At 42.7% G+C, this 27,021-nt stretch overlaps 1 protein-coding gene across 1 annotated transcript in view; it reads right to left on the reverse strand.

The window, feature by feature from the left end:
* cyp26b1.L (cytochrome P450 family 26 subfamily B member 1 L homeolog) overlaps nt 1–27,021 on the reverse strand; it is a 38,188-nt gene that overhangs the window by 5,053 nt on the left and 6,114 nt on the right. Inside the window, exons 2-6 of the mRNA XM_018227171.2 lie at nt 19,917–20,193; nt 10,314–10,538; nt 6,419–6,694; nt 1,790–1,945; nt 208–489 (exon numbers count right to left, since the gene is read on the reverse strand). Of these exons, the coding sequence (XP_018082660.1) occupies nt 208–489; nt 1,790–1,945; nt 6,419–6,694; nt 10,314–10,538; nt 19,917–20,117 (1,140 nt within the window). The 5' untranslated portion in view covers nt 20,118–20,193. The remainder of the gene's footprint in view (nt 1–207; nt 490–1,789; nt 1,946–6,418; nt 6,695–10,313; nt 10,539–19,916; nt 20,194–27,021) is intronic.

Below are 27,021 nucleotides of genomic sequence, written 5' to 3' on the forward strand. Positions count from 1 at the left end.
AATGAATACCGGAACTAGTTGGGCTCTCCTGCCCTACAGAAGAGTCAGACTGATACCAGCAACCTAACTCCAGTCTAGTTCCAGTCTACTAGTACCTTACACAAGGACTTTGATTCATTTTTTGACTTTGGGGCTTCAGCAGGTATTCCTCACAATTTCTATGATTTTATTCTCCTAAAAAGATATTGATATTGATCTTGTACTTACATCCAGCTCAAATGTCTGCAGCACAGTCCTGTAACCCCCAGAGACAGGACTGAAAAGGCGAAGTAACTCTTTAATGACGCAGTCTAGGTAATGAAGGCTGCTAATGGTCTCCACTCTCAAAGCACCCTCACAGACACAGCCATTGTGCAGAATGCCGTTGCCTCTCAGTTCTTCCCTTAGTTTCTCTAGCACAGATGGGTGCTTGAGCAATTGCATGATAAGAGATGTGCTGGCGCTAGCTGTGGTGGCATAAGCTGCAAATATCAGTTCCAAGGTCCCATCCTGTAAAAAATCAAACAATGTATGTCTAGAATAAATGAAATCACGGATAGATACAGTAATCTAAAAACAACTGGGATCAACACTACTCAAAGTCTCTTCTCCAACTCAACAAACAGGTTCCCCACATACTGTATCTAAATGTGTATAGTACTCACTTATTCAGTTATATCATGTCAATCAAACAGAATTATGTATATGTGGGTGGGGCCTGTAAAAACATATTTTGAGTCTTTCATATCTAGGTACGGTTTGACATTCTGTTAAAGGTCTGGTTTGTTTAACCAAGACATTTTTGTGCCATCCCATCTTCAAAGTTAAGGTGTTCAAAACACCACAACTGTATCAATGTCAAACGCAATTCAAGGTCTGATTTTAGGAGCAACTTCAGATGGTACACGGCCAAAAGCATTTGTGATACAATTTCTAGGATCTCAACACAACATTTTGGGGGCTAATCCACCTTTATCATGTTGAGAGCCCAATAAAATCAACATACATGATTTCCGTGTGCGCCACCTGAATACAACTGGTTGTATCTGGAACCATGATATGATTTTAGTTATTTATTTTAGAATGTTGTCATTTCCTGTATGTGACCCTCTTATTAAGATCTTTATGCTGGACCTGAAGCTTCAGTATCACTGGCTCTAGTTCACGATGACATGAGTCTTCATTGATGCTCAAAAACATGAATCAGGGCCAAGTGACCTAGGCTTCACCATTTCTGGAGGCAAGTAAGTCTAGTAGCGCTTTTGATCTGAAACAAATAATAAACTATCATTTACCTAGTACCCCAGATAGAATCCTGGGTAGACTTAGTGCTAAATGGGCTCAAAAATATCTTAGTTTAAGAACTTATTAGGATTTTATGTGAAAGATAAGGAAGTTTGTAAGAATTTTTTTGAGGCTTTTTAGTTCATGGCATTGAGAGATTGTATGCACACTCATCGCATAGGTCTTTAATTCTTGATACTAATCATTATATCATACTATTATTATGGGCCACCATCAACAGAGAAAGAATCCTTAGATAATATCCTTCTTAAAAGAACAATAATATATTTTTTGTCTCTGGTGTCTAGAGTTATTACACTGAGCAGAATTCAAATACCAAACAGGACAGTTACTTTAGGTTTCCCTTGGATTAACAACCAAGTACATTGCGTTTGCTTGGAATGAAGAATTCAACTTTTTAGTAGGACAATTGACCCTATCTTGGACTGTGTGACCAGCAAAAAATCCCCAGCCAGTGTGGGACTAAAATTCTAGACCTTTGTGTATGGCTTATCCTGCAAATTACCTTTAGCTCTTGCATAGTAAGCTCCTTCCCATGCTCCTTCCCACTCTCAATCAGGATGTCCAAGGCATCGGCATAATCTTTGCCCTGAGTGTTCTCCAGTTTCTCTTGGATTGCCTTCTCCAGACTCTTCAATAGTGTCTCTCGTGCTCGAATGCCCTGTTGCCAAAAGGAATAACAAATATTGTCTCAAAGAAGTGCAATTATTATATTGTAATAATTAGAAAAACACCAACCCTGCTATTTGGGGATTTGAGTTAAACCTGAACCTTTCATGAATGATTTGGTTTAATCCTGAACCATATCCAATCCCTATGCAATTACATATGCAAACTAGAGTAAGAAAGGACCAAAAAGAACTGCGTGCACAGAATAATCACATGATTATTCAGTTTCAGTTTGGCCAGGCACCTGGATTCAGCCAAATCCAAATCCTGCTAAATAAAGCCAAATTGCATCCAAATCCTGAAATGAGTCCTGGATCCAGTGTACCCCTAATACAGATTATAATATTGTATTCTTTTTTAAATTTTGCTGTTTCTATTGTATCTCGGACTAGTCTGGAATTACAGTGCAACATTCAGACCAGGTGAATCCTCATCTTATACTGTATGACAATGGCCTAATTGTGTGGAATGGTGTCCAGACTCAAGGCCAGTTAGGGGGAGATTTGGGGTGAGTGTTTATTTGTGCCCTGGGTACCCCTGGAACTATAGCAGGGTGACTGTTACCCCAATGTTTCTATATATCTGTAACCTTGTTATGAGCTAAGGGGTCCCAGCCTGAAGGTCAGTTAGGGGGAGATTTGGGGTGAGTGTTTATTTGTGCCCTGGGTACCCCTGGAACTATAGCAGGGTGACTGTTACCCCAATGTTTCTATATATCTGTAACCTTGTTATGAGCTAAGGGGTCCCAGCCTGAAGGTCAGTTAGGGGGAGATTTGGGGTGAGTGTTTATTTGTGCCCTGGGTACCCCTGGAACTATAGCAGGGTGACTGTTACCCCAATGTTTCTATATATCTGTAACCTTGTTATGAGCTAAGGGGGCCCAGTCTGAAGGTCAGTTAGGGGGAGATTTGGGGTGAGTGCTTATTTGTGCCCTGGGTACCCCTGGAACTATAGCAGGGTGACACCCCAATGTTTCTATATATCTGTAACCTTGTTATGAGCTAAGGGGGCCCAGCCTGAAGTCAGGGGGAGATTTGGGTGAGTGTTTATTTGTACCCTGGGTACCCCTGGAACTATAGCAGGGTGACACCCCAATGTTTCTATATATCTGTAACCTTGTTATGAGCTAAGGGGGCCCAGTCTGAAGGGCAGTTAGGGGGAGATTTGGGGTGAGTGCTTATTTGTGCCCTGGGTACCCCTGGAACTATAGCAGGGTGACACCCCAATGTTTCTATATATCTGTAACATTGTTATGAGCTAAGGGGGCCCAGTCTGAAGGTCAGTTAGGGGGAGATTTGGGGTGAGTGCTTATTTGTACCCTGGGTACCCCTGGAACTATAGCAGGGTGACTGTTACCCCAATGTTTCTATATATCTGTAACCTTGTTATGAGCTAAGGGGGACCAGCCTGAGGGTCAGTTGGGGGGAGATTTGGGGTGAGTGCTTATTTGTGCCCTGGGTACCCCTGGAACTATAGCAGGGTGACACCCCAATGTTTCTATATATCTGTAACCTTGTTATGAGCTAAGGGGGCCCAGTCTGAAGGTCAGTTAGGGGGAGATTTGGGGTGAGTGCTTATTTGTACCCTGGGTACCCCTGGAACTATAGCAGGGTGACTGTTACCCCAATGTTTCTATATATATCTGTAACCTTGTTATGAGCTAAGGGGGCCCAGTCTGAAGGTCAGTTAGGGGGAGATTTGGGGTGAGTGCTTATTTGTGCCCTGGGTACCCCTGGAACTATAGCAGGGTGACACCCCAATGTTTCTATATATCTGTAACCTTGTTATGAGCTAAGGGGGCCCAGCCTGAAGTCAGGGGGAGATTTGGGTGAGTGTTTATTTGTACCCTGGGTACCCCTGGAACTATAGCAGGGTGACACCCCAATGTTTCTATATATCTGTAACATTGTTATGAGCTAAGGGGGCCCAGTCTGAAGGTCAGTTAGGGGGAGATTTGGGGTGAGTGCTTATTTGTACCCTGGGTACCCCTGGAACTATAGCAGGGTGACTGTTACCCCAATGTTTCTATATATCTGTAACCTTGTTATGAGCTAAGGGGGACCAGCCTGAGGGTCAGTTGGGGGGAGATTTGGGGTGAGTGCTTATTTGTGCCCTGGGTACCCCTGGAACTATAGCAGGGTGACACCCCAATGTTTCTATATATCTGTAACCTTGTTATGAGCTAAGGGGGCCCAGTCTGAAGGTCAGTTAGGGGGAGATTTGGGGTGAGTGCTTATTTGTACCCTGGGTACCCCTGGAACTATAGCAGGGTGACTGTTACCCCAATGTTTCTATATATATCTGTAACCTTGTTATGAGCTAAGGGGGCCCAGTCTGAAGGTCAGTTAGGGGGAGATTTGGGGTGAGAGTTTATTTGTACCCTGGGTACCCCTGGAACTATAGCAGGGTGACATCCCAATGTTTCTATATATCTGTAACCTTGTTATGAGCTAAGGGGGCCCAGTCTGAAGGTCAGTTAGGGGGAGATTTTGGGTGAGTGCTTATTTGTGCCCTGGGTACCCCTGGAATTATAGCAGGGTGACTGTTACCCCAATGTCTCTATATGTTGACTAAAAAGTGTGTTGAAAAAATACATATGAAACTCAAATCAGTGGATTTCAACACTGGGCATTGGTTAAATCCTTAAAAGTTGCTCCTCAGGTATTTATACACAGAATAAATACCAGGAAAGAAATGTTATATTTAGTCATGCTATAAATATGCGCATATTTTAAAACATGAAGCACTTTCCATTGTACACCGTCACAGTACAGACAGATCCTGTTTTTGTCTGGTGCAATACAAGTGAATAACAAGGAATTTTCTCCGTAAAATTATTTACGAGGCATGAGAAATTATCCTGAATATTTTTCACTGCTCCCACAGCTCTAAGACCCATTAAAATAACAGGTATTATTACTAACGTGAGCTCAGAAGAAGGCAAAAAAAAAATATTTTTAGTTCTATGACTTAAGCGGTATTTGCCTTAATCCTAAATTAAAAATTAATTGCTTTTACCATTAGTCATCAATGGAAAATGTCCCAGAAAAAAAATGAAATCTACTTCTCTCATGATATTTTTTTTTTTGCCTGTGAGAAATATTTCAGGATAATTGAAGTGAAGTACTACTGAGGAAGGACGAGACGTTTTATATATATATGTATATCTAGAGGATTAAAGGATAAACAGTACGGATGTTGCGGTTTGAAACAAAAACAAGGAATATATATGTTTTTCTTCAAAGCCTAAATCAAGAAAAACAGTAAATTACTAGAAGGATGAAGGTTTGGCCCATAAATTAAAAAGCACCAGAGAACCATATAATGTCGGAGCACATCCAACAAGTCAACAAGATGAACTGCCAAAGGCTCATGTCAAGTGACTGTGGGACACATTCAGTATTTTGACTTATTCAGAGAAATGTTCATGATTACCCAACCTTGTCTAGCTGGATTTTTATCCAAAGAAATGGCAAAATAAGAGGTTGTGTCAGGTACACACATAAAGAAGGTCAATATTCAACGTGCAGGTGGCACGAGGACATCCATAGAGCCTGTAGGGAAGGAGGTTTGTCCTTTATTCTTAAGGAATTTGTCCAGTGGTTTCAGTAAAAGCTGAACTTGATGGACCTATGGCTTTTTCTCAAACTAATGTACTAAGCAAATGTGTAAGATAAAGAGAACAATTACATTATCTCCATCTGTAACTGCTAAAGCTAACTTGAGTTGACAACAGTTCCAGAAACTAGATTGATCAATCATCCTAATTAACAGAGGAGCTGACCCCCATGCCAAAATTGACCTAGAGCCAAGTGTATTGTCAGCTCTGAAGGATCAACCAGGATCCGCTTGGTTTGTAATGAGTGACTAAGTTTATTTGGAGCCCCACACAAGAAGAGATGAACCACCTGAAATTGGAAGGATGACTAAATAATGTGGTCCTCTGTCAAGGAATAGTAGTAGTTCAGCACTCAGGGCGAGGAAGTGAACCTGTCCTTAATTGAATGAAACTTTTATGGCCTGCTTAACCTGAAGGCCACCAGAAACTCGAATGAATGGTCAATAAGTTAACTAATAGCAGAACAGTTTTCCACTTTGAAGTTTGAGACAAGCAGATGAAGTGAACCAATCAATTATCTAGTCCAAGAAACAGATATCAAACCTCAAACTTGGCCCCATTTAATTGTCCAAATCCCATCTTCCAGATGTATAAATGTTTCTCCACTAGCTACTGCTAAATTGTCCATCAAGGCATTCAAGGGTATCCCAGCTGTTTCAATATAATTTTGTTGACCAGCAAATGTGTTCCATGATCCACCATGAGCTATTAAGCCCAAATAAGTAACTCTGCATCATGCCCAGTTCCTGAGAACTTCTACACTGAATTTAGGTGTATGTAAACCCAGTTCTGCCATCATGGGTGATATAGTAATTCATTGCCAGGAATAAATAAGAAATATCTTACCCTCCGGTACCCACTGAAAGGAACATCCACTGGCAACGAGAAGACGTTCTCCACGAACTTCTGAAACACTTGGAAGAGTTGGCTCAGCTCCTCATCAGAAAGCCTGAAGCCGAGGAGAACTCGGATGGCCATACGGAAGGTCAACTTCTGCGCCTCACAATAGACATTGATGGACTCTTGGTTACTGCTCCAGACACGTAGGGTATCCTGGATGACTAGCTGTATTTTTGGAAGGTAGCTCTCCAGTGCTTCATGGCTGAAGATTTTTGAAAACACCTACAAAGAAAGAATAGAATAGAATTGAAGTCAAGTTACTGTATACACCGAATGTTTGAAAGGTTATGTCTATATAGCTTTAAGAGCACTTATCCTTCAGTGTGTATTTATATTTATGCTTTGCTTTTGCAGAAATATTTGACCAACTGAAAGTTCAGATTTAGGTGGCCAAAGGTGTCTGACACGTTATTTCTCCAGCTCAGAGATGAGAGGATGGAAAGATAAATCCAGTGTAAACCAAACACAATGGGTTAAGCTGTCGCAGTAAATCTACACGAAGAGGTGAAAAGGAAAATCTCTCAAATCTGTCTTTTTGCAACAAATAAAATACAAGCATTGCGCCCTCTTGTGTACATATAAGGAATAACTCTCAGGAGTGTTTCCATAATGACCTAATATTCCTGTCTGTACAGTAAAACAGACCCCCTACCCCCACCGAGACCTCCCAAACAGGTCAAGGCATTTTCACATTGCCCAGGCAGCTCAGGGCGGTTATGTTCTGTCTCCTGCCTCGGTCTGTGAAAGTATAAAGGAGTAAGAATTGACACCCACATCAGGATTTTTTTGGGGGGGGGGGTTAAACTCAACAGGCAATTTCAGTTCCCTTTATGCCACTACCCTGTACACTTGTGAATGGCTTCAAACAGTCACTAGGGTAAATGAACTCTGCTCCTGCTGTCCTACTGTAAGGCTACTGTAACTCCCAGCAGGACATGAAGTCTGAACAGTTACATGGCTCCGCACAGGTTCCCAGTCTGAGATTTATTGGCATCGTGCTCATGAGAAATGCAACGTTTTTGCCTGTCCTGTAAATTAGGGGTCCTAATGAGCAGCCACAATGAGCGTCTCCCTCCCTCGGTGGTACTTTTGTGTCGCACTCGCTTCCCTTTCCAGCCTGTGTCTGTGTATAACACATCCAGGGCAAGTTTGCCTTCTAAACTGTCCCAAATCAGGTCCAGACTGAGAATTAAAATAGGCCCTGGCATTTCAGGTACACAGAGGCCCAAAAAGCCCCACCAGCCCACTAAATACTGACTGTCTATGGCACCTTATAGCAGCCCCTCTGGCATTTGCCAGAACCCACAGATTGACAGTCCGGGCCTGTGTCCCATAATAACCCAGACATTTCCCAGTGTACAGTAATGGGAAAGTCCTACTAGGTGAAGGGTAGATGGATATGTCCCTGTCTCAGTGAGCTTACAATCTAATTCCCCCACACCAGGAATCACTTCCATGTGCCAGTTCCCTAGGATGGCTGATGTTTCGGCACAGAGAAGAGAGGAAAGTGGTATCACTGCCTGTAGGTCGCTCTGAGCCAGAGACAGTGAACCCCCATATGTTGCTCCTGGGAAGCTCATGGGTATAATGGGGTGTTTCCTCTCAACACAGCACCAAGATCCCTTTTCTTATTGCCCCGGGGAGTCTCTGGAGACAACGCAGACATTAGACAAACCAGTTCTACAAAGAAAAAATGACATTCACCCCCCTGTCATTGTTACATTCCCAGACGGAACCTTCTCCAGCGCCTGACAGGTCGGATTAACCTAAACCCGCTTCAACTCTGTCAACTCCCAGGGGCAGGGGATCCCACACGTTGCCTGTGCTTCTGGTTTTCTTTGTAGTTGTTTTAGGACCCGTAGGTGAACAATCCCGGTTATAGCAACATAATACAGTATGGGACCTGTTATCCAGAATGCTCAGGACCTGGGGTTTTCCAGATAAGGGATATTTCCGTAATTTGGATCTCGATACCTTAAGTCTACTAGAAAATCATTAAATAAACCAAATAGGCTGGTTTTGTCTCCAATAAGGATTAATTATATCTTAGTTGGGATCAAGTTCAAGCGACTGTTTTATTATTTTTAAAAAATGTCAATTCTTTGATCATAATGGGAGACCTTTCTGAAATTCTGAGCTTTCCGGATAACAAGTTTCTAGATAACAGATACCTGTAGCAATATCACCCCCATGGGAAACAATGAAACCCATACAGACACAGACATACAGACACAGACAGACACATATGACCGAGCTTTATGCCTGTAACTGCTGCCCGGCAGTATATCGGGTGCCTATGTCTGTCTGTGTCTGTATGTCTGTGTCTGTATGTCTGTGTCTGTATGTCTGTATGCCTGAGTCTGTGTCTCTCGCACACGAAACACCTTTGAAGTGTGTTGCACGGCTGAAACTCTAGAGCGAAACAAGACAGGCACTGCCCCTTTAAGAGTTCGGGGGAGAGAGAACTTAGGTTAATGCACGTGCCCCAGGGAACATACACAGAAGCACAGAGCGAAGCCTGCACAGGATTGGGGGTTATTGTTCCACAACAGACAGAGTCCCCCTGTAATGCATTGGCAATTAAATGGGGGTTTAACCCTTTCGGTGCCAGGAATCCTGCCCAGCAACTAAAGGTGGCCATAAACAATAAGATCTTGCCAAACGAGCGGATTGAAACATCAGATTGCAATTAGCCGCTCTTCAATCACCAAGAAAAATCAAACCTGTCCGATCGATATCAGTGAGGCAACTTCGGGCGACTATAGAAAGTGCATCGCCGCGTGTGCATTAGCGCAGGCGACTTTTCATTGTAGCCTATGGGGAAAAACGCTGAGGCAGTTCGGGGAGATAGTGGCTCAGAAGACGAGGCGATTAGTCGCCAGGCAACAAAATCTCCCCGAATCTCCTCGTGTGGCCTTACCCTAAAAGAGTTATCCATATTGGGGTCAATGTGCACTGGATAAGATAAGGATAAGGAGATATTGGGTGAGGCACAACATACTCTCTATGGGAGCTTGACATTCCAGTGAGTTCTTTCCTAAGATGTTCAGATCCTTACGTTTCAGCAATGAGCAGGCCCTCATCTGTAATCTGCAGCACCTTCTTTTTCAATTAACTAGAATTTTCTGCTTGGGGGGTCAGACACTGAGGGGCTTAGAGAAAATGCTTTTTCTGCCCTACAATGAAACCTTCCCTGGCTCTGGTCCATTAACCAATCAGATGGGGCTGCTCCATTGCCATAGGCTTAATAAATGGCTGTGAGCTGATTCTAAGGGGCCAACCTCATCCATGGTACAACATAAGCACCAATGACTCTCTGGATCTCCTAGGGGCCCAACAGAGAACCCGATACCCTGGGTCCACTCTCACAGCCATTAGATAAAGATACTGCCTGGTGGTAATGGTTTTATATTGGTTCATGGTAGAACTAAGTATGGGCTGATGTGAATTCTTCTAGGGCCTGGGACAACTGGGAGAACTGTAGTACTCCTGTAGGACGGTCTCATCTAGGCTGGGGATGGTGATCAGAGTACTAGATGGGGGTCATCATCCCAAAATATGGGTAATTGGGGTATGATGCTTATTTTCAGCCCTGGGTACCCCTCAAAGCTCAAAGGTGGATACTGTTCTAGATATCCTTGGAACTAAACAGAGATGACCACTGTTATTTCACATAAATGCTGAACCATGAAGAGCAGTTTGAACCTAAAATGTCTGTAAAGAACTTTTGTCCTGATGGTTACTGGGACATGAAGCCACTCAGATATATTTTGAGAGCAGAGGGCTTGTCTACCTTGTAGAGGTAAATTATGGCTACTGAGAGCCCAAGTGGCCCATTTACCTTACGCTTGTGCCTGTGGATATCGCCGATGGAGTTGGCCAGGCTGTTTGGCCCCAGTAACGTCCTAGTGCTTCGGGGCCACTCGGTGCTGACCAAGTGATGTTCACCCATGAGGATCTTCCTGACGTTCTCTGCTCCCGTCACCCTGATCAGAGGGCGACCCAACAAGTGGGTCTTAAAGACATTTCCGTATTTCTCTCTCCTGGAGGACTGGAAACCTGAGCCCTGTGGAATGAACAGAAGAGCGATTCATTCATTTGGTGGAGGGGAAAAAAACGAGAACGAAAACAAATGTGACTCTCCAGTTGTACAGCCGGGAGGCCTGACGAATTCTCCCTGACCCACATTTCTACTGGGGAGGGAACCTTTATTTATTGCAGCCCACGAAAAGGTGATGTTTGCTGGGACCCCCCCTGAGAAGCTTCTAAGCCTCTCCACGAGCTGATTTAATGGAAAACAAAATGAAACGTAAGAACAAGCTAATCACATACATCAGACGATATGACAAGTGTGAACTTCAACTCCCAGAATCCTTAGCCCCACGTGATATCAATATTTGAAAGTCTAATTTATTGCTTATAACAGACTGTAGGACATAAATTCGGCCACAGTGTTAAAGGCTGGAAATTGCCCTTTAAACCAAAAAAAGTATTTTTATTAAAAAAAAAAATTCTAAGCAATAAAGAACGCACGTGCGGGCGACGAAGCCAGAGAATGCTAAATATTCTCCCAGTGGCCCCTAGAGGGCAGTGCTGAGCTGTTACAGGCCGGCCAAGCGGGATCCCTGTGCCTGGTAAACGCAAACTCCCAGCAAATCCCAAGAGCTGCATTCATAGGCTCCTGGGAGTTGCACTAGTAACTAAACAGCCACTGGCTGACTAAATAAACTCTCAGGCCTTTCCCTTCCTGCATCTCCCATTCTTTAGATTGTAAGCTCTTGTGAGCCAGACCCGATATATATATATATATATATATATATATATATATATATATATATATATATATATATATAATTATTCTGCACCAGTCATGTATAAGCCTGTGTTTAGATTTTATTGCGGATATTAAAATAAAATAGAAAAATCATGAAAGTTACCGTGGCCCCTGCAATGACATTTCAGGGCCCCTTGTTGAGCACATGATCCATTTTGCACCCATAAAGCAACATGCTACTGGTTATTGATAACCCCTGGGAATAGCAACCTGCTCTCAGACAGCTGGAAGGGCTGGTGTAATAACAGGTGCGATTTTGCACTGGTTCTAGTAACCTACAGCAACCAATGAGCAGGGACCAACCAAACATCTGAAGGGTTGCTATGGGTTACAAGAAATGGAGCAAACTTTAAGGCACTTTAATGACATTACCCCCAAATTGTAAGTGTGTCTAGAAATGTAAGGTTTTAATTTCCTACTATTCTCCCGGTCTGTTATTCACTTTCCTTCCTGGTTGCTAGGGTGAGTAGGATCCTAGTAACCACCGAGTGTAAATGTCAACATAAAAATTACCTTCGCTGCCCTGTAACTAAATGTTCCCTTGTCCTTCAGTGGCGTCAGGGCAAACTGGGCAAGAGGAAAGGGTTACAGTGTGGTACCCTGGCTGCGAGATGTGGAGCTGGAGCAGCAACTGCCAGCTGGCCGGGTGGCAGTTAGAGGCCGATGGTGTCAGGCTCTGGGTATTGGCTGCTCCGTGTATCGACTCAGGGAAACAGATGTGTCTGCGCCAAACAGACTTGAAGGCACAAATGTGAAAGGTGCATTGTCTGGGGTCACAGACGGAGCGACATTCAGGGTGTGAAAGGTCACAGAGGAGCAGTCGCCCCATTACGGCATTAGCTTTTTAGCTGAAATGCAGGTTTTTCCCTTATTATGTTTTCTCCCCACCCCACAGTCGTTATCCTGCCTGTTCTCCTTGCCCCCCACTCTTTTGGGGGATCAGTTACCCCTGCTTTGACACCAACAGCTGCAGTATAGACTCCAGAGAGAGAAATGCATGTCAAAGTGTAAGCTCTGTGGATCAGAAGTCAGGTATTTTGCTATAGGCAGAGGGAGGGGAAACAAACAGCAGTTAATAGAATAAATACCTATGTAATGTGAATATGGCAATGGTATGCAGAAAGCAGGGGGCGGGCAGAGAGGAATGGGGGGGACGCCGAGGTCCTCGCACAAACAGGACTGCGGTTGTGAATTCTCAAACGTTTCGGTGACCCTGTTTCTGATCTGCGTAAATATAATTAAAGTACTTTTTGTGCCATTAATAAAGAGATATTTGTACAACATTTCCACTGCCGCACAAAGGCCACCTTTATATGGGAGCACTCCCGACTGGAGGCCAATTTATACAAAATTTCGTATTTTTAGACTCCAAACTGTTTTTTTGGATGGAGCCTTTGGAAAGTAAAAAAAAAAATTAGGAAAACCCTTTCTGTGCCCCCGCGGATAAAAAAAAAAAGTCCAATTGGTCTCTTTTAGGAGAATGAGGTTCTGCCGTCAGTTTTTATTATTCACAATATAAAAGGCTGAGCCCGATTAACCCTTTAAAGGATAACTAAACCCTAAAAATGAATGTGGCTAAAAATTGCATATTTGATATAGTGAACTTATTGCACGAGGCTAAAGTTTGAGCTTGTCAATAGCAGCAATGATCCAGGACTTCAAACTTGTCACAGGGGGTCACCATCTTGGAAAGTGTCTGTGACACTCACATGCTCAGTGGGCTCTGATTGGCTGTTGAGAAGCTAAGCTTAGGGCTCGTCACTAATTATCCAGCAGAAAATGAGCTTCCCTGGCTGTAATATAAGCTGATGCTACAGGTTTGCTGATTATTCAATTCTGATGCTAATTGCACTGGTTTCTGTGCTGCCATGTAGTAATTATGTGTATTAATTACTAATCAGCCTTATATTGTGACATTTCTATTCTATGTGTACTGTATATTGTGAGTGGCTCCCTAAGCTCAGTAAGTGACAGCAGCACAGAGCATGTGCAGTGAATCAGCAGAAAAGAAGATGGGGAGCTACTGGGGCATCTTTGGAGACACAGATCTTTACTGCTAAAGGGCTGTGGTTGCCTTGGGCTGGTACAGAAGCACAAAACATCATGTACAACATTTCTAGCTACTTCTTTAGTTAGGCTTTAGTTCTCCTTTAAACAATGGACACTGATACACTGTCAGATTTGTACAGCAGTGTGCGGCTTCCATATTTTTCCCAGCATGCAAGAAGTCCCAACCCATTAAGAAAGACAGGGTGGCGAGTCAAAGAGGGCCAGACCCACAGTTTGGCTCTAGATAAACTCATATAAAATAGACTTTGTGCGGAGTGTAGGGATACACTGAATCCAGGATTCAGTCTGGGATTCGCCCAGGATTCGGCCTTTTTCAGCAGGAATTGGATTCAACCAAATCCTTCTGCCTGGCCAAACCGAATCCAAATCCTAATTTGCATATGCAAATTAGGGACAGGAGGGAAATTGCGTGACTTTTTGTCACAAAACAAGGAAGTAGAAAATATTTTCCCCTTCCCACCCCTAATTTGCATTTCCAAAATTAGGATTCTGATTCGGTTCGGTATTCGGCCGAATCGTTCACGAAAGATTCAGGGATTCGGCCAAATCCAAGAAAGTGTATTCGTTGCATCCCTAGTGGAGTGTGACTCTTGGGGACCATCTCAAGTCCTCCATACGGTCATCTACACCCCCAATAAAGAATTCACACACACACATATATATATATATATATATATATATATATATATAGGGGGGCAGAACTGTAAGCAATAAGGGCTGCGTCTCTCACTGCTCCCCTATATAATAAAATGCAACATATTGGGAGGTTCCACCCGCTGCACAACCTCAGCTCCCACTATACTTAGCCAATCATTCCAGCAGTGATCAGTGTTCCCTTTAAAGGAACAGTAAGACCAAAAAAAGAAAGTGTTTTAAAGTAATACAAATATAATGGACTGCTGCCCTGCACTGGTAAAACTGCTGTGTTTGCTTCAGAAACACTACTATAGTTTATAGGGATGCACCGAATCCAGGATTCTTGCATGACTTTTTGCCACAAAACAAGGAAGTAAAAATAGTTTTCCCCTTCCCACCAGTAATTTGCATATGCAAATTAGGATTCGGATTCGGTTCGGTATTCAGGTATTCGGCCGAATCCAAAATAGTGGATTCGGTGCATTCCTAATTGTTTATATAAACAAGCTGCTGTGTAGCAATGGCGGAAATTGAAAAAGGGCTATTTGGCAAAGGATAAATAGTGGGTAACAGATAACATTATGTGCTACAGAGCTTATCTGCTGTCTGCTGTGTAACCTGAGACTTTTCCCCTTTGAATGGCTGCCCCCATTGCTACACAGCAGCTTGTTTATATAAACTATAGTAGTACTTATCTGTTATCTACTGTGTATCCTGTGCTTGAATGGCTGCCCCATGGCTACACAGCAGCTTGTTTATATAAACTATAGTAGTACTTATCTGTTATCTACTGTGTATCCTGTGCTTGAATGGCTGCCCCCATGGCTACACAGCAGCTTGTTTATATAAACTATAGTAGTACTTATCTGTTATCTACTGTGTATCCTGTGCTTGAATGGCTGCCCCATGGCTACACAGCAGCTTGTTTATATAAACTATAGTAGTACTTATCTGTTATCTACTGTGTATCCTGTGCTTGAATGGCTGTCCCCATGGCTACACAGCAGCTTGTTTATATAAACTATAGTAGTACTTATCTGTTATCTACTGTGTATCCTGTGCTTGAATGGCTGTCCCCATGACTACACAGCAGCTTGTTTATATAAACTATAGTAGTACTTATCTGTTATCTACTGTGTATCCTGTGCTTGAATGGCTGCCCCCATGGCTACACAGCAGCTTGTTTATATAAACTATAGTAGAGTTTCTGAAGCAAACACACCAGTTATACTAGTGCAGGGCAACACTGTATTATATTTTTATTACTTTAAAACACTTTAATTTTTTGATGTTACAGTTCCTTTAAATGTAAATATTCAGATATCCAGCCCTCTGTGGCCCTAAGGATGTTTGGGGCCCGCATGCATTTTGTGGCCCACATTAGCAGTAGCTTATAGGTACCTACACAGATGCTGGTGGCGCAGGTTAGGGGAGGATATTAATATATATATATTATATAGTGAATAAAGTACCCCCTTTTGTAAAATATAAGGATATTATAAGTTACCGAGGAGTTTCATGACCATATAAAAGTACGAGGCCGAAGGCCGAGTGTTTTTATACAGGTCATGGAACTCCGAGGTAACTTATAATATCCTCATATTTTACAACTGGGGGTACTTTATTAAATATAATACACAAATTTTAGTGAGTCATGTGACAGAAATGACATCACTACTCACCGTTTATAACTGATGACATCACTACTCACCGTTTATAAGGATATAATTTACAAGATATTCATGGCTTTTGTGTATTATATATATATAATATACAGTATATGATATAAGCTGCCGGCTGTATAGGAGGCTCAGGCAGAGGTTCTCAAGGGCAACATGGCTGCGGTGTAAGTGCATGTGATTATCATTCACGCTTCCAGGGCCAATAAAGACTCCGTATCTGTTTATCATAAATACAGTGCAAAGTTCTAGCTGGAGATAAAGTATCTATTACTACCAATCCCTAAAGGGGAAATAAAAGCAGAGCAGGCAGTAACCCTTCCATCACTTTCCTTCTAACCCAGGCAGCTCCTTCTCCTGTCACTCAATAACTTACTGTATCTTTGCCATTAGCTAGAGAATCCATTAACTCTGCCCATAATCTATTTAGTGGCAGCACCATAATGACATGAATGATGATTCAATTCTATCCCCCCCCTTCATAGACGTTCCCTACAGAATCCCAGTGGGTCAGAAGGGACATGGACAGTGTTAGTACAAATTGGGGCTCATTTATAAACACTGCGCAAATTTGCACCAGGGCAATAACCCATAGCAACCAGTCAGTGATTAGATTTTTTTGTCCAGCCAGCTGCAAATGCAATGAAAGCAAACATCTCATTGGTTGACACAGGCAACTGCCCAGGTGCAAATCTATAGTTTATAAATGACCCCAAATTGAGTCTAAATTCTCGGAAATGCCGACATGTTAGGGATTGTGACGTCACCACATGGTGTTGTGAATTGTGATGTCATAAGGAGGCAACGTCACTCTAGTAAGCAGGTGACAATTCCTGGGGTTCCTCCAGCACCCCTTTAGCTAAAATGTTCAGGAACAAGTGTAAATAAAAGGAAACCCGGGTGGGAGGAACAGAGGAGTTCCCTCAGACAAGGCCTGATTTATTAAAGAGTCCAGCGCCTCTGCCTTGTGATGGTGGGAAAGTGGTGAGTGATGGGTCAGCACAGGAGTCTGAATAAAACTGAATTAGACTGTAAGCTCTGGACTCATGACATCATGGAGAGGAGAAGGATCTAGGATAGGGTTACCCTCATACAATGAGCGCACACGGAAAAAGCCCCAAAAAGTCATTTGTGTGTTATGATCTTACTCTTTATAACTGCCTGACACTAATCGGGGGGGGTCTGATGCAAAAGGAAACATTTCTTGTAAGATCAAACAGGCACCTCTCTACTCCCAGCACCCCTAGCAACCACTGCTATCTCCATTGTAATGTCCCTTTAGACTATTATAATAGAGAAATAGTAAATAGTGCTACCAAGAGCAGACAGTAACCCTTCCAACACTTTCCTCTTGTCTCTATATATTAGGTACCTATCTAGTGTTACCAATCCCTATTTCTGTAGGGAAATGAGAGAGAGCAGACAGTAACCCTTCCAACACTTTCCTCTTGTCTCTATATATTAGGTACCTATCTAGTGCTACCAATCCCTATTTCTGTAGGGAAATGAGAGAGAGCAGACAGTAACCCTTCCAACACTCTCCTCTTGTCTCTATATATTAGGTCCCTATCTAGTGCTACCAATCCCTATTTCTGTAGGGAAATGAGAGAGAGCAGACAGTAACCCTTCCAACACTCTCCTCTTGTCTCTATATATTAGGTCCCTATCTAGTGCTACCAATCCCTATTTCTGTAGGGAAATGAGAGAGAGCAGACAGTAACCCTTCCAACACTTTCCATTCTGTGTCCTGGTGCAGCTCTATCACTTTCTAAGCACACGTGAACTATCAGTTTGCCGAGAGGAGGATCACTGGCAGGGTTAGGGTTAACACAAGGTTCACATTGGCCGCTAGTGAATAAAGGGATTTACTGGTTATCCCGCCGCAGCCTATCACGGAGGAGATAAACTTTCAATCTTGTAACTTGATCACAGAACAATACTGAGCAATGAAGTTCCCAATAAACACAAAGCTTGTGCCTTCTGTATTGCCTCCCGAGAGTTTCCCAATCACTATATTCATATTCCCCTACACAGGTATTACATCTATTTCACAAAAACCCCTTAACCAGAAAGCCCCAAATTACAGGAATGCCATGTCCCAAAAATTCCTGTTTAACTCGTGGCCGAGGGGTTTCCCCTGGAATAATAATGAAACCCATTGTACCTGATGGGAACAAAGCTGCATTATATTGGGGTCAAAACCAGCCTACTGCATATTTTATTGTTTAAATGTTTATTCATCAGCCTATAGGCAGGGAGCTCCCAATTACAGACAGACCCTTTGCCTGTATTTACTCACTCATTAATTATTAGGTGCAAGGTCCATAATGTGCCAACACTATGGGAATGATTGGGAATTCATCTGTTTGTCTGTCTATTTATTTGCCTAAAAGTATACCTGTCTGTCCATCCATCTGCCTATATGTCTGTCTGCCTGTCTGTTTGTCTATCTATCATCTATGTATCTATCTCTCATTATAATCTATCTATCTGTCAGTCTGTCTGTCTCTTTATCTATTAATAGCTATCTTTCTCTTTCTCTCTCTCTATGTCCCTTTATAATCTATCTATCTATCTATCTATCTATCTATCTATCTATCTACCTATTTATCTATCTATCTATCTATCTATCTATCTATCTATCTATCTATCTATCTATCTATCATCTATCTATCTCTCTATCTATCTATCTATCTATCTATCATCTATCTATCTATCTATCTATTATCTATCTATCTATCTATCTATCTATCTCTCTATCTATCTATCTATCTATCTATCATCTATCATGTATGTATATATCATCTATCTATTTATCATCTATGTATTTATCTATCTGTCTATCATCTATCTATCTATCTATCTATCTATCTATCAATTATCTATCTATCTATCATCTGTCTAATCTATCTATCTATCTATCTATCTATCTATCTATCTATCTATCAATTATCTATCTATCTATCTATCATCAGTCTACCCGTTTGTCTGTCCATCTACCTATGTATCCATCTGTCGCTCCCTACCTGCCAGTTTATACCTACCTGTATGTACCTGCCTATCTCTGAGCTTCTGTCTGTCTCTGTAATTCTGATTCTGGATCAGTCAATAGAGGGTTTTGTTAAAGAGGTTGTGATGGAGTTGGATCCTGTAAGAGGGGCCCCACTATATAACCAGGGGTAGGTCCGTGTGACACAGTATCACTATAGTTGCCGCTGGCACATGTGAATGTTTCTGCAGTTCAGCCCCTGAATATCCCCTTGCCCCCAGCTTGTTCCAGTCACTAACAGAGGTTAATCCAGGGTTAATCTTCCTATTAACCCCCCACCCCATGAAGGTGACACTTACTTCCAAAGCAAACCTGTTACTGACAATGGAGCAGCGCATGTATCACCCTGTGTCTTATATCAATTATCCACACAAACATTTTATATCAATTATTCACACAAGTATTTTCCATATTTCCAGGTGGGATTGAGCAGCTGTGGGAATCACAAACACTGGCCGACATTAACCTGAGCCCCCCCTGTACCCCGACACCACCGTGTGCCACCAGCTCCGTGCCTTGTTGCCTGGCAACCCAGACATTTGCATATATTTGCATATCTACAGGTGCCCACAGCTGACACTCTGCAATGAGTCAAATCAAAGTTGTGATGACAGTCGAGAGCTGTAAGGAAGGGTCGGCTGCAGAAACTAAAGGGTTAGTAGTATGAACAGACAGTGCAGGGAGCTGATCCACCAACTGCTTGCAGGACAATTCTGGAGTCAAGAAGAAACTTTTATTCAACCCCTTCCCTTCCACTGGGACAAGTAAAATCCAAACAGGAGCCATGTGGGCAAATGGCTCAATAAAATGGGCACAGTGAGCTCATCAACAGCCACAAGTATCACATGATCGTCCAATATGTTATATCTGTGGCTCAGTCAGTGGCAAATGATAGTCCAATATGTTATGTGTGTGGCTTGGCCACTGAGCACACAATCCCCAGGACAGGTACATATGTCAGTGCATCACTTATAAGTTGACTAGAGAGCTTGCAATCTAATGCTGGTGCCTCCCCAGCACAGGTACAAATATAAAAGGAAAAGACAGAGGTAAAGTTTGCGACTAAATAATTGTGACATTTGTCGGGACCGACCCCCGACTCAGAGAAGAAAACCGCCGCTTGATTGACTGAAGTATTTGTGGCCGTGTCCCTCCCCCGAGCCCCCGGTGTCTTACCTGCAGGATCCAGTGGAAAGTCTCTCCGACCAGGGGGAAGCCCATTGAGCCCTTGGGGATGGGCAACTTGCAGCTCTTGTCCCGGGTCGCCGCCCATCGGAGCTGCCAGAGCTGCTGAGACACCGCCAAGAGAAGAGCCACCGACACCAGACAGGCAGCGAGAGTGGCCAGAGCCGACACCAAGTCAAAGGTCTGAAACATGACTGGGGGTCGCTGGGGGTCGCAGGGTGGCACAGAGTCTCTGGCTGGAGGAGTCGGGCTCAGCAGAGCATGGGGGCTGCAAAGAAGACAAATACACAGGGGGGTGACTGGAGCTGCCAAATCTCCTTCTAATAAGTCAGTTCCATAGTGACAGGAATAATCCACTGAGTGATGGGGGGGGGGTCCCCACTCTGCTCCTGGGGGATATTTGGGATGAAGGAGTCTGACAGTTGCTCCTGGGCACTTACTACTACTGGCCAATCACTGGGCTGCACCAATGAGTAGTAACTGGAGTAGTAACAGGAGTAATAACAAGAGTAACACAGGAGCAGCTGTACTAGGAGTAGTAAGTGCAGGAGTGAGAGGAGTAAGAGGAGCAGTAGGAGAGGGAGCAGTGAGTGCGGCAGGGGATGTCTGGCAGTTTATATAGAGGAGGAGTCTCGGGCAGGAGGCCAGGTAGTGGCGCTGGGAGGCGGGGGGAGAGGCTGAGCGGCCGCACGAGTGTCTGACACTTGGACTTGATCCCGGGGAGACCCGAGAAGTGAGGCAGCGGCTTTGCGCCCGGACATCTCCCGCTGCGACAATACGACACGCTGCGACAATTCTTCTACCGGCTCCCTATTTATTTATTTACCGACACCTTCACCTATGGACATTCTCTCCTACATCTCCTACACCTCCTCCTCTACACACACATACTGTATTATTATATATTATATACACTCACATTTATTACTTACCTGTATCATTATATTATATATTATATACACTCACTTTACTTACCTGTATTATTATATTATATATTATATACACTCACCCACCTCCATATACACTAACTGACACACCTGTATTATATACATCTACCTGCCAACACCAGCTACTCACACACACACACACATATATATATATATATATAATTACACTGGCTCCCTATACACATATATATATATATATATATAACTACTGATATACACATATACATATCCAGCAGTTATATACACAATACACAGTGTCACACACACACATATATATATATATATACAGACAGTTATACAGACACATATATACAAATATACAACAGAATAATAATAATAAAAAGACAAAGTCACACTATTTATCTGTCAGTATAAAAGACACAAGAGATACAAGAAGTAACAGAACTTGTTGCATTTTATTCTCTGTCTCATTCACATTAATAAGTAATTAATAACTAATCAATAACTAATTAATAACTAATCAATAACTAATTAATAACTAATCAATAACTAATTAGCTACAGGGGAACATTGTGTCAGTGGGAGAAGCTTGTGGGGTCGGAGCAGAGTCAATTTTGCGGCAGATATTGAGGAGACCCCTATAACTTGGAGCCCTGACACTTTCTACTACAGGACAGGACTAAGGACAAGAATGTGACAGTCGGACACTCGTATAGTCTCTGCCCAATGACACGTGACTTTCAGCCCATTATGTGCTCAGTGGGCGCAGTCGCATGGGATTCGGTGCAACTTTGCGCTCAGGGTTCAGCGTCTCTTCCCTCAGCTGCACATTGTGAGTTAACGTTACAATTTTGTCCCCCTGTATTTGCTATTTCTCAACCAACACTTTCGCTGAGCGCAGAGCTTTGCGCGTATTTATGTGAGAGTGAAAGAAGCGCTAATGACAGCGCCGAGTGTGTGGGTTGCGCTGGAGCTTTAGCGTAGGACTGGGAGGCACTGGCATTGCACGGGTTAATAGGAGCTCAATGTACAACGTGCAGCTCGGGGATCTGGGCAGGACTTACTGAGGGACCTGGAGCTTCAGACTTCATTAGAGTGCATTAGAGTGCAGGAGAGAGGACTCAGCGTCACATTGAGGGAGTGCAGCACAGGGGGATGGGCAGAGAGCAGGTGTGACACACAGACAGGGGGTCCCAGAACTCTGAAATAGGTGTAGAGTGTACTGACTAGTAGCTTTAGAGTGCAGTGACTAGTAGCTTTAGAGTGCAGTGACTAGTAGCATTAGAGTGCAGTGACTAGTAGCATTAGAGTGCAGTGACTAGTAGCTTTAGAGTGCAGTGACTAGTAGCATTAGAGTGCAGTGACTAGTAGCATTAGAGTGCAGTGACTAGTAGCTTTAGAGTGCAGTGACTAGTAGCTTTAGAGTGCAGTGACTAGTAGCTTTAGAGTGCAGTGACTAGTAGCATTAGAGTGCAGTGACTAGTAGCTTTAGAGTGCAGTGACTAGTAGCTTTAGAGTGCAGTGTGTGTGTGTCTGTGCAGGGTAAGTGTGAGGTAAGTAAGCAAAGAATGCAGTGACCAAAATAAGAGTTTAGTGTGTGCTATTAAAGTTTAGTGAGTTTTAGCGATCAGAATAAGAGTGCAGTGAGTTGAATAGAGTGCAGTAATAAGAATAAGAATGCAAAGTGAGGGTTTAGAGGGCACTAAGCAGAATAAGAGTGCAGTGTGAGGGCTTAGAGGGCACTAAGCAGAATAAGAGTGCAGTGTGAGGGTTTAGAGGGCACTAAACAAAATAAGAGTGCAAAGTGAGGGTTTAGAGGGCACTAAACAGAATAAGAGTGCAGTGTGAGGGTTTAGAGGGCACTAAACAAAATAAGATTGCAGTGTAAGAGTTTAGAGGGCACTAAGCAGAATAAGAGTGCAGTGTGAGGGTTTAGAGGGCACTTAACAAAATAAGAGTGCAGTGTGAGGGTTTAGAGGGCACTAAGCAGAATAAGAGTGCAGTGTGAGGGTTTAGAAGGCACTAAACAGAATAAGAGTGCAGTGTGAGGGTTTAGAGGGCACTAAGCAGAATAAGAGTGCAGTGTGAGGGTTTAGAGGGCACTAAACAAAATAAGAGTGCAGTGTGAGGGTTTAGAGGGCACTAAACAAAATAAGAGTGCAGTGTGAGGGTTTAGAGGGCACTAAGTTGAATAAGAGTGCAGAATAAGAATGCATTGTGCAGGATAAGAGTGCAGTTATGTAGTTAAGTTGGGTTGCAAAAAGACCATCGAGTTCAACCCCTTCTAATGATCCCACTGCACATCTATACACACACTCATACACATCTATACACACACTCATCTATATCTATACACACACTCATACACATCTATACACACACTCATACACATCTATACACACACTCATCTATATCTATACACACACTCATACACATCTATACACACACTCATACACATCTATACACACACTCATACACATCTATACACACACTCATCTATATCTATACACACACTCATACACATCTATACACACACTCATACTCATCTATACACACACTCATACACATCTATACACACACTCATCTATATCTATACACACACTCATACACATCTATACACACACTCATACACATCTATACACACACTCATACTCATCTATACACACACTCATACTCATCTATACACACACTCATACACATCTATACACACACTCATACACATCTATACACACACTCATACTCATCTATACACACACTCATACACATCTATACACACACTCATACTCATCTATACACACACTCATCTATATCTATACACACACTCATACACATCTATACACACACTCATACTCATCTATACACACACTCATACACATCTATACACACACTCATACTCATCTATACACACACTCATCTATATCTATACACACACTCATACACATCTATACACACACTCATACACATCTATACACACACTCATACACATCTATACACACACTCATACACATCTATACACACACTCATACACATCTATACACACACTCATACACATCTATACACACACTCATCTATATCTATACACACACTCATACACATCTATACACACACTCATACACATCTATACACACACTCATACTCATCTATACACACACTCATACTCATCTATACACACACTCATACACATCTATACACACACTCATACACATCTATACACACACTCATACACATCTATACACACACTCATACACATCTATACACACACTCATCTATATCTATACACACACTCATACTCATCTATACACACACTCATACACATCTATACACACACTCATACTCATCTATACACTCGCCTGTATGTAACTAACTGACTCCGGAGGGAAGCATCACAATAGCCTGGGATCATATTAGACTTCTTAAAGAAATCATCATTTACAGAATGCACTGAGCAGCTTTAGAGTGCAGGGAGCTGATTTACAGGGAACAGTGAGCTGAGTTCAGTGATCCTATAAGAAGTGCATTTAATTGATTTGAGTGCTCTGTACTGATTTACAGTGCAGTGAAATGATTTAGAGTGCAGCGAGTTGATTTATAGGTAATAGTGAGCAGGTTTAGAGTGCAATGAGCTGATTAGAGTGCAACAAGCTGACAGGTAACAGTGAACAGGTTTAAAGTGCAGTGAATTAATTTAGAGTGCAGCCTGATTTACAGGTAACAGTGAGCAGGTTTAGAGTACAGTGGGCTGATTTAGAGTACAGGGAACTGATTTAAAGGTAACAGTGAGCAGTTTTAAAGTGCAGTGAGCTGATTTAGAGTGCAGCAAGCTGATTTACAAGTGACAGTGAGCAGGTTTAGAGTACAGTGGGCTGATTTAGAGTGCAGGGAGCTGATTTAAAGGTAACAGTGAGCAGGTTTAGAGTGCAGTGAGCTGATTTACAGGTAACAGTGAGCAGGTTTAGAGTGCAGTGAGATGATTTAGAGTGCAGCGAGCTGATTTACAGGTAACAGTGAGCAGGTTTAGAGTACAGTTGGCTGATTTAGAGTGCAGTGAGCTGATTTACAGGTAACAGTGAGCAGGTTTAGAGTGCAGTGAGATGATTTAATGTAACAGTGAACAGGTTTAGAGAGCAGTGAGCTGATTTAGAGTGCAGGGATCTGATTTATGGTAAAAGTGAGCAAGTTTAGAGTGCCGTGAGCTGATTTACAGGCAACACTGATCATTTGACCCTCATTTGATCAGCAATCAAGTCCTTAAATGACTGACCCATTTTTACATTACAGAGGAACAAAATGTCTTTGATTTGAACCTTTGCAGCGGCTGTAAATTTGGGCACCCACCAAGGGAACAAGACTCTCCCCCAATTTCTCTCTTCACTACTGTTTGTGCATAAGGCAAACGTGTTTGTGGCCTGAGTCTCATTCCCCTCCCCAGAAATCCCTCATAGCTTGTATTTATATTTACAGCAAGTCAGAATAGATCCCTCTGTGTTCCCTTCCCTCCCCCCTCCAAACCTGCACCCTGGAAATCCTGCCTGTCCCTGCCACAAGCTTCTCACTCTTTGCCCTGTACCTCCACCTTGTGGACAATGGAAGAACTGCGACTGCTTTGTAACTCCACTTACAGGTGCCCAATACAGAGCAGCAGGACAAGGCTGACATATCATTATATGAAGGGATATTTGGGGTTCTGTAGAATAAAATAAACTGGGGTTACTGGGATTTTGGGAACTGATATTAAAGCACATTTGTAGGCTGGGATTATTGGAGATAAGGGATCACAATTACTAAAGAAAATGGGGAAATTATTAAAATTTTAATGTTGAATATAAAATTAGCCCAGTTGCTCAGGGGAATTCATGTGGCCCTGACCAATGGAAAGTATATGGCACCTCCCAGAAATAAATATACATAGATATACCTAGAGAGGAAATGTACATGGCAGCTTCTTTTTAAAATTCCCTTAAGAATCTAAACCAAACAGATTCCCAGTGTGCTATTTGCTAACAAAGCCAGGAGAGTATTGCTGAACTATCACAATAAACCCATGGACTGGGGCATCATCTCTATGTCTGATCATGACACAGCTGGAAGATTTACTCATCTTAGTGCAAAGTCATGAAATTCCGTTTATTGAAAAGCCGGTATATTGGGAGTGTCAGATGCACCCACTGTGACTCATGGGCTGGGCATTCAGGGGATGCACAGACAGACTTCCCTTCAATCTGCATCTAATGGTCTCTCCCTTCCCTTGACTGACAGGCAGCTGGTTAACCCGTTCAGTGCAATGCAACTGTTTTACTTGCAGAAAATTTTACAATGTATAATTTAGCCAACTTAGTAACGACCAGGTATAAGGTCAATCAATCCAGTGTCCAAAGATCAATGATTAGTGGATTTGAGATAAGATAGACTGGGACAGAATGTTCTGTTATACAGATAGTTAGAATCTCAGCTGCCATAAAGCAGGACAGGACTGCTGCTTACAATGGGGATCAGATAGGATCTGTGCAGCCACTGGGACAGAATGTTCTGTTATACAGATAGTTAGAATCTCAGCTGCCATAAAGCAGGACAGGACTGCTGCTTACAATGGGGATCAGATAGGATCTGTGCAGCCACTGGGACAGAATGTTCTGTTATACAGATAGCTAGAATCTCAGCTGCCATAAAGCAGGACAGGACTGCTGCTTACAATGGGGATCAGATAGGATCTGTGCAGCCACTGGGACAGAATGTTCTGTTATACAGATAGCTAGAATCTCAGCTGCCATAAAGCAGGACAGGACTGCTGCTTACAATGGGGATCAGATAGGATCTGTGCAGCCACTGGGACAGAATGTTCTGTTATACAGATAGCTAGAATCTCAGCTGCCATAAAGCAGGACAGGACTGCTGCTTACAATGGGGATCAGATAGGATCTGTGCAGCCACTGGGACAGAATGTTCTGTTATACAGCATAGTGTAGCCTCCTGTCTGGTAGTCTAGGTTTCTCACCTTAACAACCAGGTAGCTATTTTAATGTAGAAGTGATGCAGGGTGAGACTCAAAGCAAATGCTTCTTCCCTACTGCACATAATTCAGTCCTGCTGCTCGGCATTGGCACTTCTTCCCTTGGAACAACTAATTCCCTCTGCTGACAAGGTGGTATTTCACTACAATGAGAGCTGAAACAATAACCCTAAAAACTGTA

Source organism: Xenopus laevis, chromosome 1L, assembly GCF_017654675.1.
Source record: "Xenopus laevis strain J_2021 chromosome 1L, Xenopus_laevis_v10.1, whole genome shotgun sequence".
NCBI classification, from domain to species: domain Eukaryota; kingdom Metazoa; phylum Chordata; class Amphibia; order Anura; family Pipidae; genus Xenopus; species Xenopus laevis.